Source organism: Bombyx mandarina, chromosome 20, assembly GCF_030267445.1.
Source record: "Bombyx mandarina strain Sakado chromosome 20, ASM3026744v2".
NCBI classification, from domain to species: Eukaryota; Metazoa; Arthropoda; class Insecta; order Lepidoptera; family Bombycidae; genus Bombyx; species Bombyx mandarina.
This window is the reverse complement of record NC_143226.1, coordinates 3338192-3364580: the sequence shown is the minus strand read 5'-3', so window position 1 is coordinate 3364580 and position 26389 is coordinate 3338192. Positions and strand designations below refer to the sequence as shown.

At 35.9% G+C, this 26389-nt stretch overlaps 1 protein-coding gene across 3 annotated transcripts; it reads right to left on the bottom strand.

Moving 5' to 3' along the window:
- Window positions 1-5934: 5934 nt before the first annotated feature.
- On the bottom strand, window positions 5935-26234 carry LOC149500636 (guanine nucleotide-binding protein G(s) subunit alpha-like). Of its 3 annotated transcripts, none has more exons than XM_089735898.1 (11): window positions 26143-26234; window positions 25529-25812; window positions 15274-15400; window positions 14233-14394; window positions 13314-13397; window positions 12033-12166; window positions 10895-11023; window positions 9179-9557; window positions 8255-8449; window positions 6750-6869; window positions 5935-6224 (listed from the first exon to the last, which is right to left on the bottom strand). In XM_089735898.1, the coding sequence occupies exons 3-9, from the start codon at window positions 15379-15381 to the stop codon at window positions 8303-8305; spliced, it is 1143 nt and encodes a 380-aa protein (XP_089592024.1). In that variant the 5' UTR covers window positions 15382-15400; window positions 25529-25812; window positions 26143-26234; the 3' UTR covers window positions 5935-6224; window positions 6750-6869; window positions 8255-8302. The 3 variants fall into 3 exon arrangements, with proteins under 3 accessions (XP_089592024.1, XP_089592023.1, XP_089592025.1); XM_089735897.1 differs by having other exon boundaries at window positions 26033-26218; XM_089735899.1 differs by lacking the exons at window positions 25529-25812; window positions 26143-26234 and having other exon boundaries at window positions 14233-14428; window positions 15274-15401.
- Between the last annotated feature and the right edge of the window lie 155 nt (window positions 26235-26389).

Genomic DNA, 26389 nt, shown 5'->3' with positions numbered 1-26389 from the left:
CAACTGCATGGGCTGAACAAAACTAGATAATATATCCGTCTCGTTCACTCGAGTCAGTGTGCAAGAAAGAGACAACTGCATGAGCTGAACAAAACTAGATAATATATCCATCTCATTCACTCGAGTTAGCGTGCGAGAAAGAGACGTACTTGCAAGAGTCTCGAAAGTTCTGTGCCTAGAAGACGGACGCGTTTGGAAGTCTGTATATCGCATATACAGCGCGATAACGTCACTCATGCGAATTATGTAATTTTTCATGAGAAACGTTGGAAGATTAAAACATCTTATTATATAATTCTTATATAGTTCTGTTAGACTATAGAAATAAAATGATAATATTTAAACTACAACTTTAAACTTCATCAGTAAAAGTAAACATCTCTCTCCGTCTCACTAATAACTAATTAAAAAATCTATTTTCTCATATTCAGTTCAGTTTTAACAAAAATTGCTTAAGTGACTTTATAGCACCGTATGTGTGATATATATATATATATATCGATGGGTGAAAGGCTAAGAAAATTTGGTTTAAGTGATTTCAGAAGAGCCATTTAAAGTTAAAAAATGGAAAAAAATATCCTAACAAAATAACTTCGTCAGCTATTTGAATGTAGTAAACTTAATTGGGGTTCAATTAAAAATGTCGAACCGTTGATGCTAATTACCAAATTAAACGCATCTTTAATTACAAAGATAAATGCCTTTCATCTCTCGATATATAATCTGGCAGGCAACTTGAGAGCTTTTTAGCTTTTAATGCAGCTTTTGAATTATATTTTACTTTTTGAGTATCTATTTAAACCTTATACTTAACATCCTATAATGCAGGCAGCTAAATCAGGCAATTCTTTGTTATGTAGTTTTTATAAATGTGAATAATCGATTTAAACTTATCGATAATTAATTTTATCGATAGTAATTTTTTTTTTTATCGAAAACTGTATCGAGTTTATTTAAATTATTTTTTAAATGATATTTTAAAAGCAAAACGGATACGCGATTTGGCTTTTATTACCAGAAGAAATTGACGGATTTAAATGTACAGGAGGCAATAAATGGGGACTGTGTCAGAAAATTCACAATGACATTGTTAATATCCATCAAGTTATCCGAACTTCTGCGTTTAATTATGGACACACAATTCTCCATAAAGCTAATGTCTATGGTTTGTCTAAAACCGTGACCATAGAGTTGACTTTTTGTTAATGTTTTTTTAATTCCCTTTTTTAATTTACAGATATTAAATTAATGCGTCAGTATTAGGGTGTCATATCAACAAATGTTTTTTTTTTTTTTATGTTCTTGTAGGCAAACGAGCATACGGCCCACCTGATGGTGAGTGGTTACACCGTCGCCCATGGACGTCAGCAATTTCAGGGACAGAGCCAAGCGGCTGCCTACTGTATGTCAGTTCTCTAAGCACATAACTTTGTATGGATGTGTCGAGCTTTGAATGTTTCATCAAAATTTACTAATTTGCACGTAAAGAAAAAGTTTTTATTTTCAATTTTCGAGTCATAGATATGTTTTTTTTCTAAGGATGTTAATGCAACGCCCGAAACCTGTCCTTTTGGTGTGTTTTGGTGTATTTTCATAGACAAATGCAATAACATGTGAGTCATATAATAATAAAAAACATTTTTTTTAATAATAATAAATAAAATACGTAGATTAGATTAAAAAATTATACATTTTTAATTATTATCATTTTATTTGTTCGTTATTTTCATTCGATATATTAATATATAGTTGATTCGCCTGTGTCGTGATCGGTGAGATGTAAAAACGTAGGAGCTTTCATTGAAATAAAATATTAATAAAATAATATATATATGTATATTATATATTTAACGTAATTTTAAAAAAAAACAGCATCTCGGTTTTTATTTAAATGTAGCTAAGGGTCGGTTGATAGCCGCGATCATCAACTGTCTTGTTCGTTGCCAATAAAAACTTGAGAGGTGTCAAGGGACTCCCGGATGGAACGAAGTTTCTTTTCGATTAATTAGTGAAGGATATGTAATAAATTTTTTTAAGTTATAATATTTTTTTATGTACAAAAAACCTGTATACTCAACAAAAATAATCGTCGCGACACCACACTGTTTAATGCGAAATAGAAAGACGAAACGAAAATAACTGGCTTGCTTTCTATTAGAGAGAGAGAGAGAGAGACAGACAGACAGAGAAACACGCAAAAAGTGTCGTTACAACTTTTGGTCTTAATTTTTTCCGTCTAGAGCCCCCTTTCGCAACGCGCGATAAGGAACTTCGTTCCAAAAAAAAAAAAACATGATATGAATAATTATTAGCTATGTATTGAACAGCGCACAATGTCGCAATTAGCGATACCAATCTGCAGGCGATGCGACCTATAAGCGAAAAGTTTAGGGAGAAGAAGGCACATATAGATTTCGATCATTCAATTTGTCATCAAGATGTCCGGCAATTTTTAAAGATAATGTTCATTAACAATAGTAGGATGAAAGGCGATTGCGTGCAGCAGAGATGCGAATGTTGCGATGGGATGTGTGGAGTAACGAGAATGGATAGAATATGGAATGAATATGTTAGAGGAAGTCTGAAAGTGGCAACAGAGAAGCTGAGAAGTGCGCGTTTGAGATGGTATGGACATGTGATGAGACGAAATCATAATGAGGTTGGTAAGAGAGTGTTAACTATGAATGTGGAAGGATATAGAGGAAGAGATAGACCTAAGAAGAAACGGATGGATTGCGTGAAAGACGATATGGGTAAGAGGGGAGTGAGCGATGAAATGGTATATGATAGAGGAGCATGGAAGGAGAAAACATATTGCGCCGACCCCAGGTGACTGGGAGAAGGGCAGGAGAATGATGATGTTTATTAACAATTATTAACAATAGTCGAGTTTTCCCGGAAATAGGCAAAAAAACACGAATTTCGTGTTCGTTCGCTTGGCGTTGCTAGAAACACGAAGAATCGTGTTGCATACAATTTTGAGGCACAGACGTGTATGATCTTGGAGTTTTGAAACAATGTCGTACGATCCTTGCAAATGTCGATACGATATGAGTTCGTCTACTGAACTAATGATTGATTCATCTCGTGATGGGTTCGTGTCTGATGAAGCCAACTAACCTAGCATAGGCCGTGGGCAGCTTCCCTAAAAACAGCGGATCGCGAGTGGCAACTATACTTGAGACCTTAGAACTTGTATCTCAAGATGGGTGGCGCATTTACGTTGTAGATGTCTATGGGCTCCAGTAACCACTTAACACCAGGTGGGCTGTGTGAGCACCTCCACCCATCTAAGCAATAAAAGAAAAATGGATCTGAAATTACGTCACATTACGAACAACACCGTCTTTTACCGGTTTTCGAATAGATGTCTTTGTACTATTTTGTCTGTGCCGATATATAATTTGATTTACGGTATTCTCATCTCTAAAGCCGTTGGTACGAACCGTGAAATATATGAGTCGACTATTATCAAAGCCGGCAATGTGAATTTTGGACAATTATTGGTAAATCAGAAAAACGAATTATTGACTTTGTATTCTATTGGCAGTCACAAAACTCTTCTGAACGACATCTTAGATAAATAACAGGTTAAGTATTAACCTTTATTTAATGCAGGTTTTGAACCGTATTCTTTGAAGGAGACGATTATATTCAGAACACTATTACTTCGCTAGAAGTAATAGTGTTCTGTGATTATATTCAAATCAATCTGTATTGACATATCAATGACATTTTTTTGTCCAAATGCACAGATTGCCACCTTTGATAATAGACGACTCATATTATATGCATAATGAAACGAATCATAATTGTGTTTGCATTTATATAGTACTTATAATATGTTTTTAACTTAGCACAATCATGTGATTACTCGAATTTCTTCTTAGGTATTATATATATATACATTTTTTTGTTTTTTTTTATTGCTGTATAGTAATCGCGTAGCATAGCTCAACACTCAGCTTAGACGGACGGTATACAATATCAGCACACTTTAGTATTTCGTCGTGGAGATCGTGAACTATCTTGTATTTTAAAAAAAATATTTCAAAAAAAAAAAACTTACCTACGTTTATAATTATAATATACTGAATTAAAAAAAAAAAGTTCTATATTTTTAACGTTTTTTTTTTTTAAATATACCTAATTAATGAAATTCCTAAAGATTAAATAATAATAATAATAATAATGAATAAATTTTAATATTTACGTGTATATTTAGTGTGTAACGCGAGGTGGTCGTAAAAGTAACATTATTGCTTGTAATTTATTGTCTCGAGGTATACAGAATATGAGTCGTCTATTATCAAAGGTGGCAATCTGTGCATTTGGACAAAAAAATTTTATTGATATGTCAATACAGATTGATTTGAATATCAATCGTCTCCTTCAAAGAATACGGTTCAAAACCTGCATTAAATAAAGGTTAATAGTTAACCTGTTATTTATCTAAGATGTCGTTCCGAAGAGTTTTGTGACTGCCAATGGAATACAAAGTCAATAATTCGTTTTTCTGATTTAACAATCATTGTCCAAAAGTCAGATTGCCGCCTTTGATAATAGTCGACTCATATATCGTTTCACTGTCCATGAAATTATAATATGTAACTGATGTGTACAAAATCAGTTTGTTTCTGGCATTTTGAATCCGACTTAATGTATGTAAAAAAATAAATGTTGTTTTAAAAGTTTTCGTTTTTTATTGAGCGAACCGAATGCGTTGCAAAGGAACGTTAGGACAGAAACTATAGACAAAAATAGTTTGGGGTAGGTATGCAATAAATTCAAAATTCAAATGAATGCATGTAAAAAAAAAACTTGGAATTTTATTTATAAATTCGATGATTTGTGTATTGTTTAGTGCGTTGTTTTCACTACATTTGTATCTTTTTCCAAAGTTTTGACAATTAATTGGCAAAGGAAAAATTCAATACTTGAAGGGCAGTACAAAATGCTTTTGAAGAGTTTATTGGTTCCAGTACACCTAACTGTTTCAAGAACGCCTCAAGACTTCATTTAAAATTTACCGCTGCGCTGATAGACATGGTTCGATACTATAGGTGCAAAATTTGATATTAGAAATAAAAAAAATATTTATAAAAAACTGACTAACTTTCTGAACGGCAACTCTTTGATAAAACTTAATATTTACATTTTAAATCACTGAATAAAATCTAGTAATTCTGTAATTTTTCATATCAATCAAACTAAACACCAATAATATGTTATTTGCGATGTTCATTCATTTTAAAATCAATACTTAGCCCGTACATTTTGGCGATAAATCACGTCACGTTTAGAGAAGCTGACTTCAGCCGCGTAATTATGACAGTACGCAAATTAATAAAAAATACTAACTAACCACGCACCACCTAATCAAGTATGTATTTACAAAGATATTTACAATCTTGACACTGGCAACACTGGCATTGCAAGAAATCAATTGGACTTTTTGGCGGGAACGCGAGGAGTGAAGTTGTGTGATTTGTTTTATTTTGTCTATTTAGTGTTTCTTCGGGTTTAAATGTGTAATAACAGTGGTTTATTAACTGTTTAATATCTGTGAAAGTGCACAAATGTGGGCAAATGAAACAAAGCCGCTTGACGTAACTTCTCAAGATCCTCCAAAAAGTCCACTGAAAAAATCTTAGTAATTGACCACCATTTTACGGAGATTATATTTCATCCCATATCATCTCATTTCATATTATTTAATTTCTTCCCAGTTGATTAATGTCTCAAATTAATCATCTTCATCTTCATTTCATTTCACTCCATAATATCATTTTTCATAAAAATGTGAATATAAATTAAAATAAGACATGACTTAAAGGTCTCAGTAACCAGGTCATAAAATCAATAAGATCATTAAAAAAAACACAAGAAATAATCAACGCAAATAAGTTAGAAGACGGACAAAAAAAAAACAAGTAACTCTAAAAATATACTTTATTCACTTAAACAACAAGTCATATAAAATATTACATAATATAATATAAATAAAAAACAATATATTATCACTTAAGATTAATTTAAACACTTAACGATAGTAAGGCGAGCGTGGACCACTTCTCATAAAATATTCGAAAAATAATTCCATTCGTTAAATAATTACGTTAGTATTAAAAATATATTTCTTCTATAAAAAAAAAGTTCATAAAAAATTTAATAACAAAAATAGCACTTTGTGCAGCTAACTCCAAAACATCGTCAAATTCGACCTGGAAATTAAAATATTAGTTATTTTATTATTATTAAATATTATTTATTATATAATAAAATTTATTAAAGACTCTTTCATAGGTATTGGTGATATTAAGTATGACGTGTTAATGGAAATCAATGGCATCTAAATATACGACTAATTAATGGCTGGACGAGTTTACGGCCAACTTGATGGAAAGGGGCTTCCGAAGCTTGTACACAACAGATATAGGACGCCGTTTTGGGGCATGAGGCTTGAGGTATAAGTACCAAAGTGTACGACTGCTGCCCAGCGCCTAAAAACGTATTACTGCTTCTCGGTGATTATAGCCACCGCCCTTTTGGGTCTCACAAAACGCCACTAGCAATTATATAAAATAATTACATGCGCAAATTATAGTTCTATTGGATTTGATTTTTATATATATGATAAATAATAAAGTAATAACTAAAAAAACCGGGGCATCATGTCCCCCTCGATAGGCCTCTGCCCGTATTTAGTTTCTTAATCAATAAAAATAATACTAGTTATATGTACTTACGTTGTATTTTCATGGTTAACAAAGGGCAGGGAGGTCGCGAGCGAAGCTATGTCCGTGTCGTGTCTGTTGGTTTGTCTGTCCGTTTGTGTTTTTGCTGTGGACGGTTCGAAACAGACGTAACTGTGGAAATAAATTTTTATTCTATTAATTTACCAAGAATATTGGGAAAAAAAGAATCTAAATGTTCACAAAGGCACACTAATTTATTCTTCAATAGACTTTTACTGACATGATTCGAAATTACATTTAGTATGTAATAATTAGCCGTGGGAATTATTTAAGCTATTTTTACGAAAGATGAAAATCGTAAAATTAATTTTAATTATTTTTTATTATTCAAGAATCATCAATCTTGATGGCTGTTAATTTAGAGATGAATATAGTCAAAGTTACTAAACGAAAATAAAGTGTAAAAATTATTTTAATAATCAATTATATATAATAATCGATCCCATTTATTGTTCTAGACAGCTACTTGCACGAATTTCCCAATGCTTGCTTTGTTTTAAAAAAAATATGTATTTCAAAACATTAATTTATTTAATAAATAACACAATACGCCTTTTCACATTAAAAGTGTACAATTTCCAAAAATATTCGAAATCTATACTAATATTATAAAGAGGAAAGATTTGTTTGTTTGTTTGTTTCGAATAGGCTCCGAAACTGGACTGGACCGATTTGAAAAATTCTTTTTCCATTAGAAGCCGACATTGTCCCTGATGAACATAGGCTACTTTTTTAATTTTTTTTTTTTGGTTTCATGTGTGTTTTAATGTTTCCGAAGCGAAGCGAGGGCGGGTCGCTAGTTGAGTTAATATGCGTAAACATTTAGTATCACCAGTATTTTTCTCATAAATACTGTTAAAAGAGCGTAGTCTTGTTTTAGTTCTTTTTTTATTTATTTTACCTATGTTTTCACTACTATTAACAAAATTAACACACAATTTTATCTTACTTTAAAATACAGATAATGTGACTGGTAAAAAATGAAAATATGAAATGTTGCAAATATGATTATTATTAAAGATATTACATGTTTATTGTTTAATTGCTTATATGGGTGGACGAGCTCACAACCCACATGGCGTTAAGTGGTTACTGGAGCCCATAGACATCTACAACGTAAACCCACCTTGAGATATAAGGTGTAAGGTCTTAAGTATAATTACAACGGCTGCCCTACCCTTCAAATCGAAACGCATTACTGCTTCAAGGCAGAAATAGGCAGGGTGGTGGTACCTATCCGTGCGGACTCACCAGAAATCCTACCATTACTCCTATTATCCTATTTACTGAGACTTTTTCAGTGGACTTCAGGACCCCGAGTTACGTCCAGCGGCTTTGCTTTATTTTCCCACATTGTTGCACTTTCACAGATATTAAACAGTTAATAAACCATCGCTATTACACATTTAAACAGTTAAACTATTAAAACACTCTCCTGTAAAAAAGTTTTGGGATTATACAAGTTGTACAGAAGACGGATAGTATAGTATACTCACATGCAATCACATTGGTTAGCTCTAAAGTACTCAGTACGCGTATGTCTGCTATAGTAGTTCGTATTGCTTCAAATGCCACCGCTGGATGATGTTCCGGCAGCCGTTGAACACTCGTTGGATGTTGTCGGTGTCGACGGCGCACGTGAAGTGAGCGTAGCAGTCGTGCTTACCGTCGCCCGTGGCGGTGCTGATGCGCTGAAACGCCACCCGGAGAGATTAAAAACGTTTTTACATATATTATACATAAAAGTGTAAGTGTATAAGGATATGATAAATGAGTGAAAGAGGCATGTAGCGCTGTGAACGATGAGGGAATATAAAAATAACAAAACCTCATTCAAGCACATAACGCCTCATTATAACAAAAAAAATTGTTCAAAAATTAAATCACTATGGGTATGAAAAGAAAAATACCTAGACCTAGACCTACTGAACATGCATATAAAACTTCATTAAAATCGGTCAAACCGCTTTAGAGGAGTATGGTAAGTAACATTGTGACACGAGAATTTTATATATAAGATGTATTTTTTTTGTCATCCGTGACCACCACCGTAAACGGTAAAGTTTACGAATTGTGGTAAAATTGTAAAAAGTATTTTAAAACACGTGATTTATATGTATACAGTGTAAACTATGATTTAATTACGTAATGGTTTAGGTTATGTTTTTTTTTTAAACCAAATATAAGGTTTTTTAATGCAATGAATAAAATTGAACATGATATTTCCATCTGTTCTTAGAATAGTGAGAAAAAACTGTCTGGATTTTCATTTTTTTTTACAATAGAAATTGGACAAGTAAGTTAGCTTGACGGTTAACAGTAACCATTGTTCATGGACATCAACAAAGCCACGGTCACAGCCAAACCGCCACCTACCCATCTTATTAATTCCTACAAGATCAAACTTTTCAGCCACCAACCAGAAACTCCTCACGAATGAAGAACTTGGCGCGGGTCACTTCAGGGTGATCTTTGGGGTCTGGCTTCATGTCAGTCGGGGTCTGGTACTGGGCGAACTCGTGGAAGTAGTCCTCGAGCCGGGACTTGCCCGCCAGCACCTTCTCGGCGAGCAGGTCCTGCTTGTTGAGGAACAGGATGACGGAGATGGTCCGCAGCCACCGGTTGTTCCAGATGCTCTTGAACAGATCCAGAGACTCGCGCAGCCGGTTCTGCGTGGGGTCCTCGCGCAGCACCATGTTGTAGGCGGAGCAGGCCGCCACGAATATGATCGCGGTAACATCGTTGAAGCACTGGATCCATTTGCGTCTCTCGTCGCGTTGTCCGCCGACATCGAATATACTGGAAGCGAAATAAGCTTGGGTTTATATAGACGATATTATGGTTTTCAGCATAGCTTTAGCAATCCATGCGCAGTAAGTAGTAAAAAACAGAAATGAATTTTCTTAGATGAGTGTGCGGACTGTTTGGTATTAAGTGGTTACTGGAGCAACTGCGGCGTGTCGTGGTGTCCACGGTCACAACACGACGCATAAGATCGAGTTTCGGATTTGATGGAAACCAACTTCTGATATCAGAAGAATTAACTCAGACAAGACTTGCATTCGCGACAAAAGCATTTCACTTATCACTAGTGTGTGTTGTTAATTTCAAAATATCCTAATCTATACTGCACTACACTATTCATCGAGCCCTAAAGCCTAAATACGGCCCTAGCCGATCTTTCTAGAAACTTAGATATCGTGCGTCACCTTTACATAGCTCCGCTATTTGACGCAAGATGGCTCTATCGACAATTTTTTGAAGCTGTAATTAAGATTTGTAGAACCTCAATCTTTCGCGTAGCCTATATAAGTTTTAGGTCCGCGCGATCCACATCCTCACAGCGCGCTGGAATCGTCTTTGTTATTGCCGCAGATGGGCATCTCTGGGCATCTGGTCGGGGGGCGGTGATCGCCCTTGGTGGTCGAAAATCGATTATAATTAATTGAAATTATAAGTTTGTACATTAACATGATTCTATTGTCAAAGACTATTTGAGTCGACTATTTATCAAAGCCGGCAATCTGACTTTTGGACAATTATTGGTAAATCAGAAAAACGAATTATTGACTTTGTATTCCACTGGCAGTCACAAAACTCTTCGGAACGACATCTTAGATAAATAACAGGTTAACTATTAACCTTTATTTAATGCAGGTTTTGAACCGTATTCTTTGAAGGAGACGATTATATTCAAATCAATCTGTATTGACATATCAATAATTTTTTTTTGTCCAAATGCACAGATTGCCACCTTTGATAATAGACGACTCATTTATTATAACTTCGAGATTTCACCTAGACTACACTTTAGACAAATATTAATAGACAAACAATATTAATCTATTGTCGATTTGACCACAGACTTTAAGGAATAACGAAAGTTTGACAATAAACAAATATTATGTATGCGTGTGTGTGTCAAATACATGGTATGTAGTGTGTGTAATGTTTTCTTTATTGATTTAATGTATCTTTTATGTATTATTTAAAAAAATATCAGCATTGTGCACTTCTTCTCTATATTCTCTATAAGTGTGCAAAATTTCATACTCCTCCGTCCGCGCAATTTTCATAAAAAGGGATACAAAGTTTTTTGCTTCACGTATTAATATATAGATGACTAAGGCACTCACTGGAAGTGAACTTTGTCCACGACGAACTGCGTCTGGTAGATCCCGGAGGTGAGGACCCGGCAGCGGAGGACGTCCTGCTCGGTGGGCGTGTAGCCCGGCTGTCTGATCACGTGGATCTTGTCCAGGAAGCTACAGGAGATCGGTATTAGTACGCTCCTCCATCGTCTGCCCGATGACGCTTAGGGTAATTACGCGACGTGATTGTTGAACAATTACGATCTAAACAGATTCCGTGAATATGTGTGGGAGGAGCGCATTATTGTCATATACATTTACTGGTGGTAGGACCTCTTGTGAGTCCGCGCGGGTAGGTACCACCACCCTGCCTATTTCTGCCGTGAAGCAGTAATGCGTTTCGGTTTGAAGGGCAGGGCAGATGTTGTAACTATACTTGAGACTTTAGAACTTATTTCAAGATGGGTGACGCATTTACGTTGTAGATGTCTATGGGCTCCATGGTACATACACCAAAATAACATTTTTTACAATTTTTGTGTCTGTCTGTCTGTTTGTTCCGGCTAATCTCTGGAACGGCTGGACCGATTTTGACGAGACTTTCACTGATAGGTAGCTGATGATATAAGGAGAGTAACTGAGGCTACTTTTTTTTTATTAGCTTCGCCCCGCGGCCTCACCCGCGGTACAACAATAATCGCAGGTAACATCGCGGGACTCTGCTATCAAATTTAATGTTTCCCAAGCAAAGCGAGGGCGGGTAGCTAGTTGAATAATATGAGTCGTCTATTATCAAAGGTGGCAATCTGTGCATTTGGACAAAAAAATGTCATTGATATGTCAATACAGATTGATTTGAATATCAATCGTCTCCTTCAAAGAATACGGTTCAAAACCTGCATTAAATAAAGGTTAATACTTAACCTGTTATTTATCTAAGATGTCGTTCAGAAGAGTTTTGTGACTGCCAATGGAATACAAAGTCAATAATTCGTTTTTCTGATTTACCAATAATTGTCCAAAAGTCACATTGCCAGCTTTGATAATAGTCGACTCATATGATTGGTAGATTTTTATTCTTTTAATCTTACATTTTTATCAAAAAACACTGGAATAAAGCTGTGAACGGATCAATTTTACGACGAACAGTTTAGTTCTTGTACTAAGTTACATATTAGCTTACTATTTGGCACTGTCGATGAGCTGGTACTCGTTGCTGCGCTCGTAGGTGCGCTGCACGCCCTGGTCCTTCCACAGTGCCTCCGTGTGCTCGTAGAACTCGGATGGGTAGTCGAAGTCCGGCTGCGACGCCACGTCCTGCGCCCAGAAACCGCACGGTCAGTGTCTCGAGCCGCCCCGCGTGGCGCTGACCTTGGCCACTCTCTCACCGACAACTATACGACGGCAATCCTCAAGCCGCTTCCCTCTCCGTACCCCCGGCCCTAGCTACGTCCTCGCCGTGACTCACACTCACAACGACTCAAACCACGCACCAAACGGTGAGTGTCTTATACTATATTGCTTTATCTCGCTCATACTTTCCATATACTGTTACTACCCTTTCCGTATACTCCCATAAGCTGAGAAGTGCGCGTTTGGGATGGTATAGACATGTGATGAGTCGAATTGAAAATAAAGTTGGTAAGAGAGTGTTAACTATGAATGTGGAAGGATATAAAGGAAGAGGTAGACCTAAGAAGAAATGGAAATCCTCAAGCCGCTTCCCTCTCCGTACCCCCGGCCCTGGCTACGTCCTCGCCGTGACTCACACTCACATCGACTCAGTCTCGTGTGACCACTCTCACAGTCCAGCTACAACCCGCTAACACGCACCAAACGGTGAGTGTCTTATAGTATATTGCTTATTTTTTTTTTTTTTTTTTTTATTGCCTTTGTAGGCAGACGGGCATACGGGCCACCTGATGGTGAGTGGTTACCGTCGCCCATGGACTTCAGCAATGCCAGGGGCAGAGCCAAGCCGCTGCCTACCGCTTAATACTCTCCACAAGCCTCGTTTGAAGAAGGACATGTCATAGCGCTCGGGAAACACCGTGGAGGGGAGCTCATTCCATAGCTTAGATGGGTGCACGTGCTCACAGCCCGTTGTTAAGTGTTAAGTGGTTACTGGAGCCTATAGACATCTGCGACGTAAATGCGCCACCCACCTTGAGATAAGAGTTCTAAGGTCTCAGCATAGTTACAACGGCGGCCCCACCCTTCAACCCAAAACGCATTACTGCTTCACGGCAGAAATAGGCAGGGTGGTGGCACCTACCCGCGCGGACACACAAGAGGTCCTACCACCACTGTAAATCTATATCTCGCTTATTCTTCCCATAAACTCTTCACGTCACGTATCAAGAAACTTCATTCATTGGTAGAAGCTATCCTAGTTCTACCTAGTCCTAGTAAATCCAGTTCCTTAAACATCCACCACTCTCCCAGCGTCTGGCGACACACTCACCTGAATGTAATCCACGCGTGGTTTATTCTCCGGTTTCTCGAGAGGAATCGGAGGAGTTAAGGTACTCATGGCACCCGTGATCGTCTGAAATTCAAACATGTTTATATCGGAAAAATGTTAAAAGAAAACAATTCAGTGATCTCCATAATCAAATTTAATTAAGATAACATAAACATTGTTGATCGTCTGAAATTCAAACATGTTTATATCGGAAAAATATTAAAAGAAAACAATTCAGTGATCTCCATAATCAAATTTAATTAAAATAACATAAACATTGTTAAGTTTCCCTGCCGCGGAATCAGTGTACAAAATGACTTACGAATATCGCGCGTATAACAAAACGCCTTTATTTAATTTGCAATTATTTACGAGATAAGGCTTTATCTGCACAGAAATCTTGTTGCGAAAATAAATAATAGTTTAAAAAAAACTGACAAAGTACGCTTTTATAGAAAAACCAAGTAAAAAATAGAAAATGAATTTGAATTATAAATAGTGTATGAAAAATGATTTTATTGTAAAAAAAGCGTGGGGTGCTTTTCAGGATATTACCAAAACAACATTTCTACTCATATCTGTTCATAAAATATTTATAACTACTAATACCATGCACACCAGGTTTTTTTTTACAATGAAATCATTTTTTCTTACACTATTATTAATTCAAATTTATTAAAATGTATTTTCTATTTTTTAGTTGAATTTCAACTTTTTCAATATATAATTTTTTTCCAATATTTTTTTAAAATATTGAATTCTCATCGGTCCTTAATAAGTATTTCCTTGATAAGTAATTTCGAGTTAATCCGACTTTTTGAAGGGGATCCAAATCACGTTCAAAGATTCCGTTACAAACATACGCACGTCTGAAGTTAATAAAAGCGTATTAATTATTATAGGCGTTGTGTGCACTCACAATGATGGCATCTCGAACGTTCTTCTTGATGTCCTCAATCTTCTCCATGCGCTCCTTGTCAGAGAAGCCGTTGACGTGCAAGATGCGCATCTGCTTCACGATCGTCGACTTGCCGGACTCGCCGGCGCCCAGCAGGAGAAGCCGGTGCGTCGCTTGGTACAGCTACAATTCAGAAGACCGCAATGCGATCACTAGCCTAGCAGAAACGGACCTAAATAATACAATTCCATATCGAGGGGTGAAAGACTATTTAAACAACACTTTTGAATCTTTACACGAGCCATTTAAAGTTTAACAATTTTGAAGTTATACTTCTTTAGGCGCGTTATGAAAAATTGATGAGAGTGAAATTTTACGATGCGCGCGCACCGTGACACAAAATTAACAGAAATGAAATTGCCCACTAAATCGCTAATTACAATACGACCGACGTAACTTGGCGAGTCTGAATATAGCCGCAGGTGAACTTTCGCGCATGTACACTCGTAAAAAAAAGTGTTATTAGCATTCATTTTTTAACGTTAAATATTTATTATAATTATGTAATATTTAAAAAAAAAAGAACTAAATTTCATAAACATAAAGTATAACTTCTTACGCGCGTACATAAGTACACACACCCTTTTTTTTATTGCTTAGATGGGTGGATGAGCTCACAGCCCACCTGATATTAAGTGGTTACTGGAGCCCATAGACATCTACAACGTAAATGCGCTACCAATCTTGAGATATAAGTTCTAAGGTCTCAGTATAGTTACAACGGCAGAAATAGGCAGGGCGGTGGTACCTACCCGCGCGGACTCACCAGAGGTCCTACCATCAGTAATTACGCAAATTATAATTTTGCGGGTTTCATTTTTATTACACCACTAACCACTTAACACCAGGTAGGCTGTGAGCTCGTCCACCCATCTAAGCAATAAAAATAATAATAATACTATGGCCGAAGAAGAATTCATTCATAGGCAGCATTTAACTACGACGCATCCATCACTATGTCCCGTCACACGGTCACACACAATTTGTTTAAAGGACTCAAACCTCTCTATCTTGTTTGAGCTGTTGATTTATGGCATGGTTCCGTCTTCTCTGCTCCTTCGCGTCTTCGCTTTCGTTCCTGTGACCTCCTAACGACTTGAAACAGCCCATTGATGACCACTTGCCCCACCTTTTGGATAAAAGAACTCATTGCTGATTCTCGTCAACGGTTACGAGTGAAAAGTCGATTTTTGGTCGGCTATGCCTCTCGCATCTCTCAAGTTCGTGATCGACGGCGACAAATCACCACGAGATAGGCCAACTTCTGCCTATATAATAGCAATACGTCGTTGTCAAAACCAAAATCAGCTATGTGCAATTTTTGAGATCTTTTCTTTTTGATCTTTTCGTATAGTTCACAGCCCTATCTACCGTATAGCTTTAATATTTATCTATAGCTTTCATTTGATATAGTTCTTAAAAATTCACTTTCATATAAATAATAATAATAATAATAACACTTTATTTAACACCATATGTACAGAGTGAGCAAATAAAACAAATAATAGTCGGTGACATAAATTGGCGGCCTTATCGCTGAAAGCGATCTCTTCCAGGCAACCTTGCAGGGAGAGGAATAAGCGAACTGGACGGTGCTATATCATAATAAAATTACATAAAAATATATACTTATATACACATGTGAAAAATAAATACAATATAAGATAGACTTACATACGAATAAATACAAATAAAATACAAATAAATATAAAATTTTATACGACAATGTTTTTATTCGTTAATTCAAAATAGAGTTTTTGCACACAGCAGATTTTGGTCTGACACCGACGAATAAAAATCATATTTGCATTCTCAAATATCTCAACCCAAAGATGGACCAGCAAAAGGGGCCGGTTTGATTAGTAATTTGTTTAGAAAATTTCATTTAAAATAGTTTGGAAATGGTTTTTTTTTTATTGCCTTTCTAGGCAGACGAGCATACGGCCCACCTGATGGTGAGTGGTTACCGTCGCCCATGGACTTCAGCAATGCCAAGGGCAGAGCCAAGCCGCTGCCTAAATGCATTGTGCCTAAAATGTTCTTAATGCATTGTGCCTAAAATCAAACACTTGTTTATCTTTTTAATCGAGCTGTTTCCCAGCATCTAGATATATCGGACAACTAAAATTCAAGTGATTTAACTTAAAAAAAAATTAAGAAATTTTGAGAAAATGAGAGAGAAAAGTACTCTTTCCGTCTCTTTTAAATCAAGCGTAAAACTTAAAATATTAAAAACGAAAAACCCAAAGTTTACAATTCTTCAATTACATTTGTAGCGTTTACAAAAAACAAAAACCCAAGAATTTTAGATTAAACAAATTCAATTCTAAAGGTGCGATATCATACTCGTCCAGACATATTATATCATTTTTGCAAAACAATCTTTCACGGTTTAGTCGTTAGCTGTTTTTTTTTAGTGTCATCGAAACCGTACAGTATTCGAATCACCGAAAAGAATGTAATAAATTTTACGATTTTACGGTCAAATCGTAAAAAAAAAATTAACACTAAACACACCATAACGGGTCAAAATGACCCATTTTGAACTTTTGCATTGAATATGCTCGTATCATCTTATTGCTTTTTCACATTTGACTTCATGACTTTTTCTTACCTATTAATCTACAGTTATTATACTAATTTTATTTGTTTATTTTGAGTAATACTTGTCGTATACCATTATCTACCCGCTATGGTAGAAATAAGTAACAGTAAGTTTTTTTTTTTTTTTTTTTATTGCTTAGGTGGATGGACGAGCTCACGGCCCACTTGATGTTAAGTGGTTACTGGAGCACATAGGCATCTACAACGTAAATTCGCCACCCATCTTGAGATATAAGTTCTAAGGTCTCAGTATAGTTACAACGGCTACCCCACCCTTCGAACCGAAACGCATTACTGCTTCACGGCGAAAATAGGCGGGGTGGTGGTACCTACCCGTGCGGACTCCCAAGAGGTCCTACCACCAGTGATTACGCAAATTATAATTTTGCGGGTTTGATTTTTATTATACGAAGTTATTCCTTCACCGTGGAAGACAATAGTGAACATTTGTTGAGTACGTATTTCATTAGAAAAATTGGTACCCGCCTGCGGGATTCGAACACCGTTGCATCGCTACATACGAATGCACCGGACGTTTTATCCTTTAGGCCACGACGACTACCAGTGTTGGTATGATTAGGGTTAATTATATTTACGACGCGCGAAAACCGAAAAAAATAGCACTACATCATCTTCTAGACCGAGTTTCGGTTACCTAGTGCTCGCTCAAGACATGCATTGTACATTTTAGAACGTCTCTTAGGTATGCCTACCTGAGCCGATGAACGCAAATAATGTCGCAAGATACTTTTTCTTTTTTTACACAAATTTATTTGCTACTTCCAAAAGACACGTGCATCTGAATAACAAGCACGTAAAAATTAAAAAATTAAAACGCCACATGCCCGTAAATGAAACAGAATTACAGTATTTTCGTTACTATTACAATATAATACACGGCAGTATACCTACATAAATGATTTTCCTCATTGACAAACAATAAGTATTTTAAGTGAATCATATTATATACGTACTATACCAAGCAGCGTGAACAATGAGATATTTTTTATCTGAGTTATAAATCTTGTTAAGGGGAAATTTGTCTAGCGAAAACATTTGTGACAAGGATAAACTATTGTAATAGTTATATACAAAATTGTTGTACAGATAATAAATAAAATAAAATAAATATTAACACATATACATAATCTACCGAGCCGTAGTCATCGTCAGTGGCAGGAGTGGCCAACCGGTAGATCGCGATTGACCGGTCGATCATGGCGAGACAAAACAATATATAAATACACTAGCTGACCCGGCAGACTTAGTAGTGCCTCAATCGATAAATAAAAGACCTAAACATTTGTATAAAATAAACTTAAAACAAACAAAAGGAATCCGTCCGACGGGGGACACATCAAAAGGAAAAACAAAATTGTTATTTTTATTTAATTCCAAGCATTTTCATATTTATTTACATTTTAAACCTTCTCTGGACTTCCACAAATAATTCAAGACCAAAATTAGCCAAATCGGTCCAGTCGTTCTCGAGTTTTAGCGAGACTACCGAACAGCAATTCATTTTTATATATATAGACTACATTTCGATTCATTTTTATATATAGAGATATTAGTAGTAGAAGTCAGTTAAATAAGCATTATCAAGCTCAGCTCAATACAGCTCAAGAACTACTGGTCAGATCATGATAACATTTAAATGAGATCACATGAGAAGTACTAGCTTTAAAAAAAGACCATCTAAATCGAGGTAAAGGCAAAGGGAAAATCTTCAATCGAGCGTTTGGAATTGCTCGGTAGACCGATGGTCCAAATGCTTTTTTTTTGAGAAGACGGTTTACTGCTAGCCTGAAGGTCTTTCCAGTTTGACCAGCACAGCTGGGCGAGCATGGGCTCAGCCAGGACGGTAGGGATAACAACCGCCCGAGCGCCTCCGGAGAACTAGCAACTCAAAAAGGGCAGCTACTTCGCGAATGAATCTGGTTTCAATTATTTTCCAAAGCTGATGGTCTAGAGAGGCCATATCAGCATCACCGGGCTAGTAGGTGAGTTCACAGGGCTCAAACCTGATGACGTTGCTAACACTGACCCTAGCAAGAGCAGTGCTTCGCCGAATCTAGCACCGGATCGGAAACGCGACCCACAAAGAAGATCCGGCGAGAAGCTCATTGGGCTGTGTCTATGGGTAATATCCGAGACAAATTTACTTCGATATAGTTGAAATAATCGATCAGCTACTCGTTGGTCAAAATTATTAGCATGACTCTTGCTAGGGCCAGTGTTAGCAACACTCCCGTTTTAAGCCCCGTGAGCTCACCTACTCGCCCGGTTGCGCTGAGATAGCCTCTCAAGGCTATCAGCTTAGGTAGAAAAAAAACCGGATATTTTCAGCTCCTAAACAATGTCCTGTATCTAAATGTGTTGTACCAATGAGATGTGACACGCTCCCCTGTGACTGTCGCTATTTTATAGAAATCATGCGGTGCGTCTTCCAATAATTCTCTTTCATACAAAGCTTTATTATTTTCTTGGGGTGAAATCATGGTGTCTTAATTAAAACTACATTTATGGCTTAATCTATTCGCCGCCTATTGTACATACAAATATATCTGTTTGTTGCGTGTTTTTAATATTAATTGTGTTTTGGTGCGCATTTAATATCTGGTGCTATAAAGTATATTCTCTCTCTGTCTCTCTCTCTTTACCTCTCACACTCTCTATCTCGCTCCCTCCCCCCCAAATATTTTCTTTACTATCGAACACTTGTTTTTTCGTGGTTAGAAACGGCTAGTATTCGTCGATATTTGAATACTACGGTATGATTAACTAGGCTCGTCTCGTCTAGGCGTAGTATAGGGTCTGGAATAGCCTCTTAGGTTACCAGCGAATAAGTAGGAAAAAAAAAACTCATTTCCCATAAGAATAAGAAAGAAATCGGGCGAATTAACCGAACCGTTCTCGGAGGATGCTCCGTGGTAAATGTTACAAATACGTATTATAATATATACCTACTAGTGGTCCCGCAGAAGTCGAAATTCGACTCTTAATTAACTGAAATTATAGGTTTGAACATTATTTTGGTTCTATTGTCAAAGACTTCTATTACTACTTCTATAATCACAGATTTCGCCGAGACTCCATTATAGACAAACAATATTAATCTATTTTCAATTTTACCACAGACTGTAACAATAAACAAAAGAGTATTTATATATCTGTGCTTGTCAAATACATGGTAGTGGGCGTAATGTCTTTTTTATTGATTTTTTGTATTTTTTATACATAAGTAATTTAAAAAAATATTAGTATACTGCACTCCTTCTCTATATTCTCTATACGTGCGGGAAATTTCATACTCTTCCGTCCGCGCTATTTTCGAAAAAAGGGATACAAAGTTTTTGCTTCGCGTATTAATATATAGATATCATATTATAATATAGAGATTTGAAACATGACATTTCACTGGTAATTTTACACAAAACGTTACACTATCGCCAACTATCTCGACGGAAAAGTAAACATTTGTCAATCAACAAAATGATAATCAAAATGACAGCTACGATCGTTCATTCTTAATTGCGAGAAAGTTTAGTAAAAACAAAAAAAAAAACAAAAAAATTATCGAAATATCGATGCAATTTAAATATTGTTAATGCGTTTTCTTGAACTATGTGAGTAGATATCAGATTGAGAGTTCGGAACTGCTGTATATTCCCATCGAGACTTAGACCTCGGGTATCAAGGGATCGGTGATGCCCACGGGCTCCGGTGAGCTCGACAGTGTATAAGTGAACAGAACAACGCTTCAACCTGGCTGGTTTACCTATAAATTGCCTTAAAAGTACATTTTAATGAGTTCAAGTTATAAGTTTGATGTATTGTGACAATCTGATTATTGACATTCGTATTATAATACTAGCCGTACTCACCCGCTTCGCTGGGCAAATAAAATTAACATTATTATTTATTGTCATTATTATTAAGGAGTCCAACACTCATATAAATATTAGGCTATCCATTAAGTACATGTATTTTCTACATGGATACCAAGTTTCAAGTCAATCGGATGCATGGTTCAGTAGTTATAACGGAACATCCCTAAAAACCACTGTAGATTTATATATTAGTACAGATTTCGGTTTTTTTATCGCCCTTATAGGCAGACGAGTCTACCGAGCCATAGTCATAGTCTATAGCAGGAGTGGCCCAGGAGTGGCCAACCGGTAGCTCGCGATCGACCGGTCGATCGTGCCTATTAGTTCAGTCGATCGTGGCCAGACAAAAAAAAAAATATATACACTACCTGACCCGGCAGACTTAGTAGTGCCTCAATCGATAAATAAAAGACCTAAACTTTTGTATAAAATAAACTTATAACAAACAAAAGAAATCCGTCCGACGGGGGACACATCAAAAGGAAAAACAAAATTGTTATTTTTATTTAATTCCAAGCATTTTCATATTTATTTACATTTTAAACCTTCTCTGAACTTCCACAAATAATTCAACAGACTGCGCAATATAATCACCAATTGCTGCAGGCATCATCTTCATCTTGTATCATTTGTTAATGACCATTACGTCACATTATTTATCCTCTCTTCCACACAATAGTTCTCTTTTATTACATAATTTCAGCTTTATGTTAATATTTTTAATAAAAGAAAATATACTACTTATTTGTATACTGGAACTACATTGTTTTATTAAATTTCAAGAAATGTCATTGGTAGATCGTAGAGTATTTCGTCAGTAAACAGTAGATCTTGGTTCTAATCAAGTTGGCCACCCCTGTTTTATAGGGCCAAAACAAGATGGTCAGACACCATACAGAGAACAGTTGGAGGCTGCATCTAACCCGGTCATCGTTCTCGTCGAAAATAACCCTCAGACACAGCCCACTGAGTTTCTCGCCGGATCTTCTCAGTGGGTCGCGTTTCCGATCCGGTGGTAGATTCTACGAAGCACGGTTCTTGCTAGGGTTCGTGTTAGCAACGTCATCAGGTTTGAGCCCCGTGAGCTCACCTACTAGTTAAGGCGACGCTGATATAGCCTCTCAAGGCGATCCACCTCGCAGCGGACCGATCTTCATGGAAAGACTTATGTGGTCGCGATCCTCAGTAATGACGGAACGAAGAAGAATAATAAGAAATATGATTATTCTATTTTCTTTTATTTTAGTCATTCCTTCACTATTAATTAGTTGACAGAGTTTTTCAAGGCTCGTCCAATGATTAAAACACTTTTGCGGTTTTGAATGTCGCGTCATCCGTGAGACCACTAATGTTGTAATATATTACAAACATTTGAAATCGAACCGTCCGCGGCTTAATAGGTAAAACGTCCGGTGCATTCGTATTCCTATCAAATCATACCACAGTACCAGATTTCGAATTTATTAGCCAGTAGAAATAACATAGTGTAGTAAAAGATTCCGTTACAAGCAAAAATATCATGCAAACTAAGCCAACAAAAATGTGTAACCGAAGCTCGAAGATTTTCCAAACAGTTCACAAGATTTTCCAATGCCAAAATAATTTCCGACAAAACAAAACTATGTATTTCTTTGCAGCAAAGTTATTTTGTTGAGAATGAGAACTAGAAATGAATAATTTTGCGGTCGACATTATTTAGGCCGACTTTTGCTTAATTTTATTCAACCCTGAATCTTTTTGCATCTGAAATAACCACTCACATCAGTATGCTGATGCTTCACACATAATAAACTTATTGTTATTTATATATTTCATTATACATATTTAAGCATTTCAGCATTTTACAAGTGGTAGTGCGTCCTGTCAGCTCAAAATTATTATTAACAACGCTCCTACAACCATTTCCCTATAAAATTGAGACTTAAAAACCCCATTACTCAAAATTATCAGATTATATATGGGCTCCGGTAACCCTTTAACAACACCTGACGGGTCATAAGTGAGTCTTTCTGCATCTATGTAATTTAAGGAACTATTGTGACACCAAATCACAAGTCAATGCTAGTTGTGAAAGAGTTATGAGACCCTAATACCCTTGCATGCACTTTTTGAAGTAGTTTGCGAAAAACATAACGATATTTATAAGACCATTTTAATTTTGACTTGAATATACAATTTATTAGTACCCGACAATACTACATAACAATACTCGTTATGAAAAATTCTTCAAGTGAAAATCGATATATGAAAAAATACATTTACAGTCAAACCTGGATAAGCGAGAACTGGATAAGTGAGAAAATTCTATAAGTGAGAGTAATAGCCAGGACCCGTCATTTTAAGCTCCCAAAACCTCTATTAGCGAGAAACAGAAACCTGTGTTAGAGAGAGTCATTTTTCCCTCATGGACCTCCGTAAGTGAGACTGCTACTTATCTATACCTCTATAAGCGACAGTCGAGCTTTATTTATTTATATTATTTAGGAGGAACAAAGGATAAAAAAAAATTACCAATTTAACATCTGCTATTTTATGACTCATTCTTAACTTTCGTGGAACTTCCTACCATTGTTTTTGTATTTTTTTCTCGTCAATATTGAACCTATTCTATTTCGTGGAACTAAATAACATTGTTATTTTATCGCATTCTTTTCGACTGGACACGTGTGCCTGTGTACCGTCCTGTTTGTCGGACTTACTCAGTTTATCGTTAATCAATTGCGAAGGAAAGTTTTGTTCTGCATCATGTCAAAACGGAAAATTAAAGTACTGTCATTAAGTGATTAACTTAAAATAGTGAATGCGTTTGAATCCGGAAAATCGCGAAATGAAATTCAGAGGGAGCATTAGCGAGAAACTCGGGTTAGTGAGAAACCTCTATAAGCGAGAATGAAATTGTGCTCCCTTGAACTCTCGCTTATCCAGGTTTGACTGTATTAACATTGTAATAATTGAGGTACTGACTAAAATCGTAGTATTAAATAAAAACACACATATCAAACAGTTGTTTCATTGTTTCCTATTTCTAATATTTCATTTTGTGATCCCATTCAATAAATAAATAAATAAATAAATATTTACTAATAATCACGCCACGTTAACTGGTCCCGTGATAAGTTCGTAAAGAACTTGTGTTACAGGTACCAGATAACGGAAATAAATGTAAGATTTTTATTAACACATACATATATTTAATATACATCCATAACCCTGGAAAAGACATTTATATTTATCATACAAATATCTTCCCTTGCCGGGAGACCCCCTTGTGTAGTGACCATGTCACTTACCACTACACCAGACGGCCGTTTAAATATGACATTACACTGCAGAGCCAATTACGAACCTGTGTATGCTGATACAACTAGCAGCTCAAAGATATTCCATTAGGAATCCTAGACTCAAGACTACAGCTAAATGGTCTTTAATATTAAGGATAATTTATAATTAATAGATAATAATTAGAGACTATAACAAAATAAACGTATCATCAATGTATTGGAGTCAACTATGCATTATTGAGGATAATTCAAAAATTACTCTTGATTAAATTGAAATGAGATGCACCAGCTTGCAAATAAAAAAAGAATCATCAATAGGTTCTATCCTAGAAAAAATTTGTAAAGTAACAAATATAAAAGAACACATTCAAATTGAGAATCTTCTCCTTTTTTGAATAAGAGAAAATATAATACATCCAAATAATGTACATCTTGAGTTTGCAGACTATGGTTGACCTTCTATCGTTGGACTAATTCTCTACTCTCTATTCATATAATAATTACAAACATATTTATCTATATATATAAAAATGAATTGCTGTTTGTTAGTCTTGCTAAAACTCAAGAACGGCTGAACCAATTTGGCTAATTTTGGTCTTGAATTATTTGTGGAAGTCCAGAGAAGGTTTAATAGGTAGATAAATATGAAAGTGCTTGGAATTAAATAAAAATAACAATTTTGTTTCTCCTTTGACGTGTCCCCTGTCGGACGGATTCCTTTTGTTTATTTTATACGAAAGTTTAGGTCTTTTATTTATTGATTGAGGCACTACAAAGTCTGCCGGGTCAGCTAGTAACATATATATATTTAGTAGGATTTAGCAGGTGTAATACATAATATATATAATTAATTAGTGCATCATTATTACATTTTATGAGTTATGGTATATAAGTGATACAAAATTAGATTATTAATTATATTAATTTCCTGTTATGTATTTCATTATAGACCCAACCTTTTCTTATCATTAATTGCTTGAAATGTTTTATAAACATGTTCTATTAATACTATGTGTTATTGATTAAATGGATTTTTAATGTCTTTTTAACGACTTCAGTTTTAATTTCTAGATATTTCGTCTCCTTCATAATAATAGTGTTGATGAGTGTTTTAATCAATCTTAAGATAATTTATAAGTTCTTTATGTTTGGCTACATGCATAATTAATCCATTAGTATAGGATTATGGTTTGACTTTGGATTTTGACTGAAATGATTACGTTCTAGTTTTGTAGATAGAGAAAACAGGAGCACAAGAGTGAATTAATACTATATTATATACCAGCTTGTCCAGGTGTATATTGGATATAAGTTTGGAGATAAATCATCAAAATGAGAGACCATTAATACTTTTACTTGAAATTTTAAATCTCCAAAACTGATATTAAACGAGTTCTTATAGAAAGATTATTTATGATATAAATTTAGCATCTGGAACTATGAGATAGTTGGTAAGTTCTTTTAGATCGAATGACTCACCAACAGGTAGGAGTGGCGGGTTCTACCGCGTCCTGGTCGGCGTGAGGGAGAGATTCGGCTCCCTGCGCGCTCTCCCTCTCCGACGAGGCCGTGGTACTGCGCTCCAGTCTTACTCCGTCGGCATATTAGCTACGCTACTGTTGTTTCATCGGCACATGAATTCATTGCAAATCTAGCCACAAAGTATCCACAACTCAAGTCCGAGGCGTCTTCGCTCCTTGACACTCACTTGACAATCACTACAGCTGATATCACGCCCACTTATCACTAGTGATTACAGGTACCTGCATCCAAACAAGCTATATGACACCTTCGCTTGTGCGACCCGTTATATTACAGTTTTGTAATCAAATCGTTTATATAAAACATAAAAGATCACCCATCATTGCTAAAATTGCAAAACTAAAGGCGTATCTTAAAAATGCAATTTATAAGAAAATATGTTTTTAAGCGGTCTGATTATTTTGATAACAATAATCTCGGTTGGCACTAGTTGATTCTTACATTGTATCGAATGTTGGCACAATTTCCTCAGAACCTTGTACGGTGTCTATGTGTTTGTAAAACTCCAGATAAGTAGAACTAAATGATAAGTGTACATATGAAATTATGACCTTTAAATGTTACACTGCACTATACTAACAACACCCCTATACATTGTCCATACTTCATATACCACATCCACATACCACACATTTTCTTTAACTAATGAAATGTCAATGTCAAATCATTAAACGTCGGTTAAGAGACCTACACCATAGACCTATAGATTTCATACTTCAGTAACCTATACACACGTTCGATCGTGTTAAGGTGCAGAGCTGCGTAAAACATAGCATTGAAACAAAAGAGAGATTTATA

Bases quoted from the DNA above. Each gene is read 5' to 3' on its own strand.
- LOC149500636 (XM_089735898.1), bottom strand. From the start codon at position 15,381: ATGGGCTGTTTCAAGTCGTTAGGAGGTCACAGGAACGAAAGCGAAGAC. The intron at 12,167-13,313 runs GTGAGTGTGTCG...TTCTGGGCGCAG, and splicing joins CACGCGTGGATTACATTCAG to GACGTGGCGTCGCAGCCGGA. The intron at 11,024-12,032 runs GTAAGCTAATAT...GATCTCCTGTAG, and splicing joins CTCATCGACAGTGCCAAATA to CTTCCTGGACAAGATCCACG.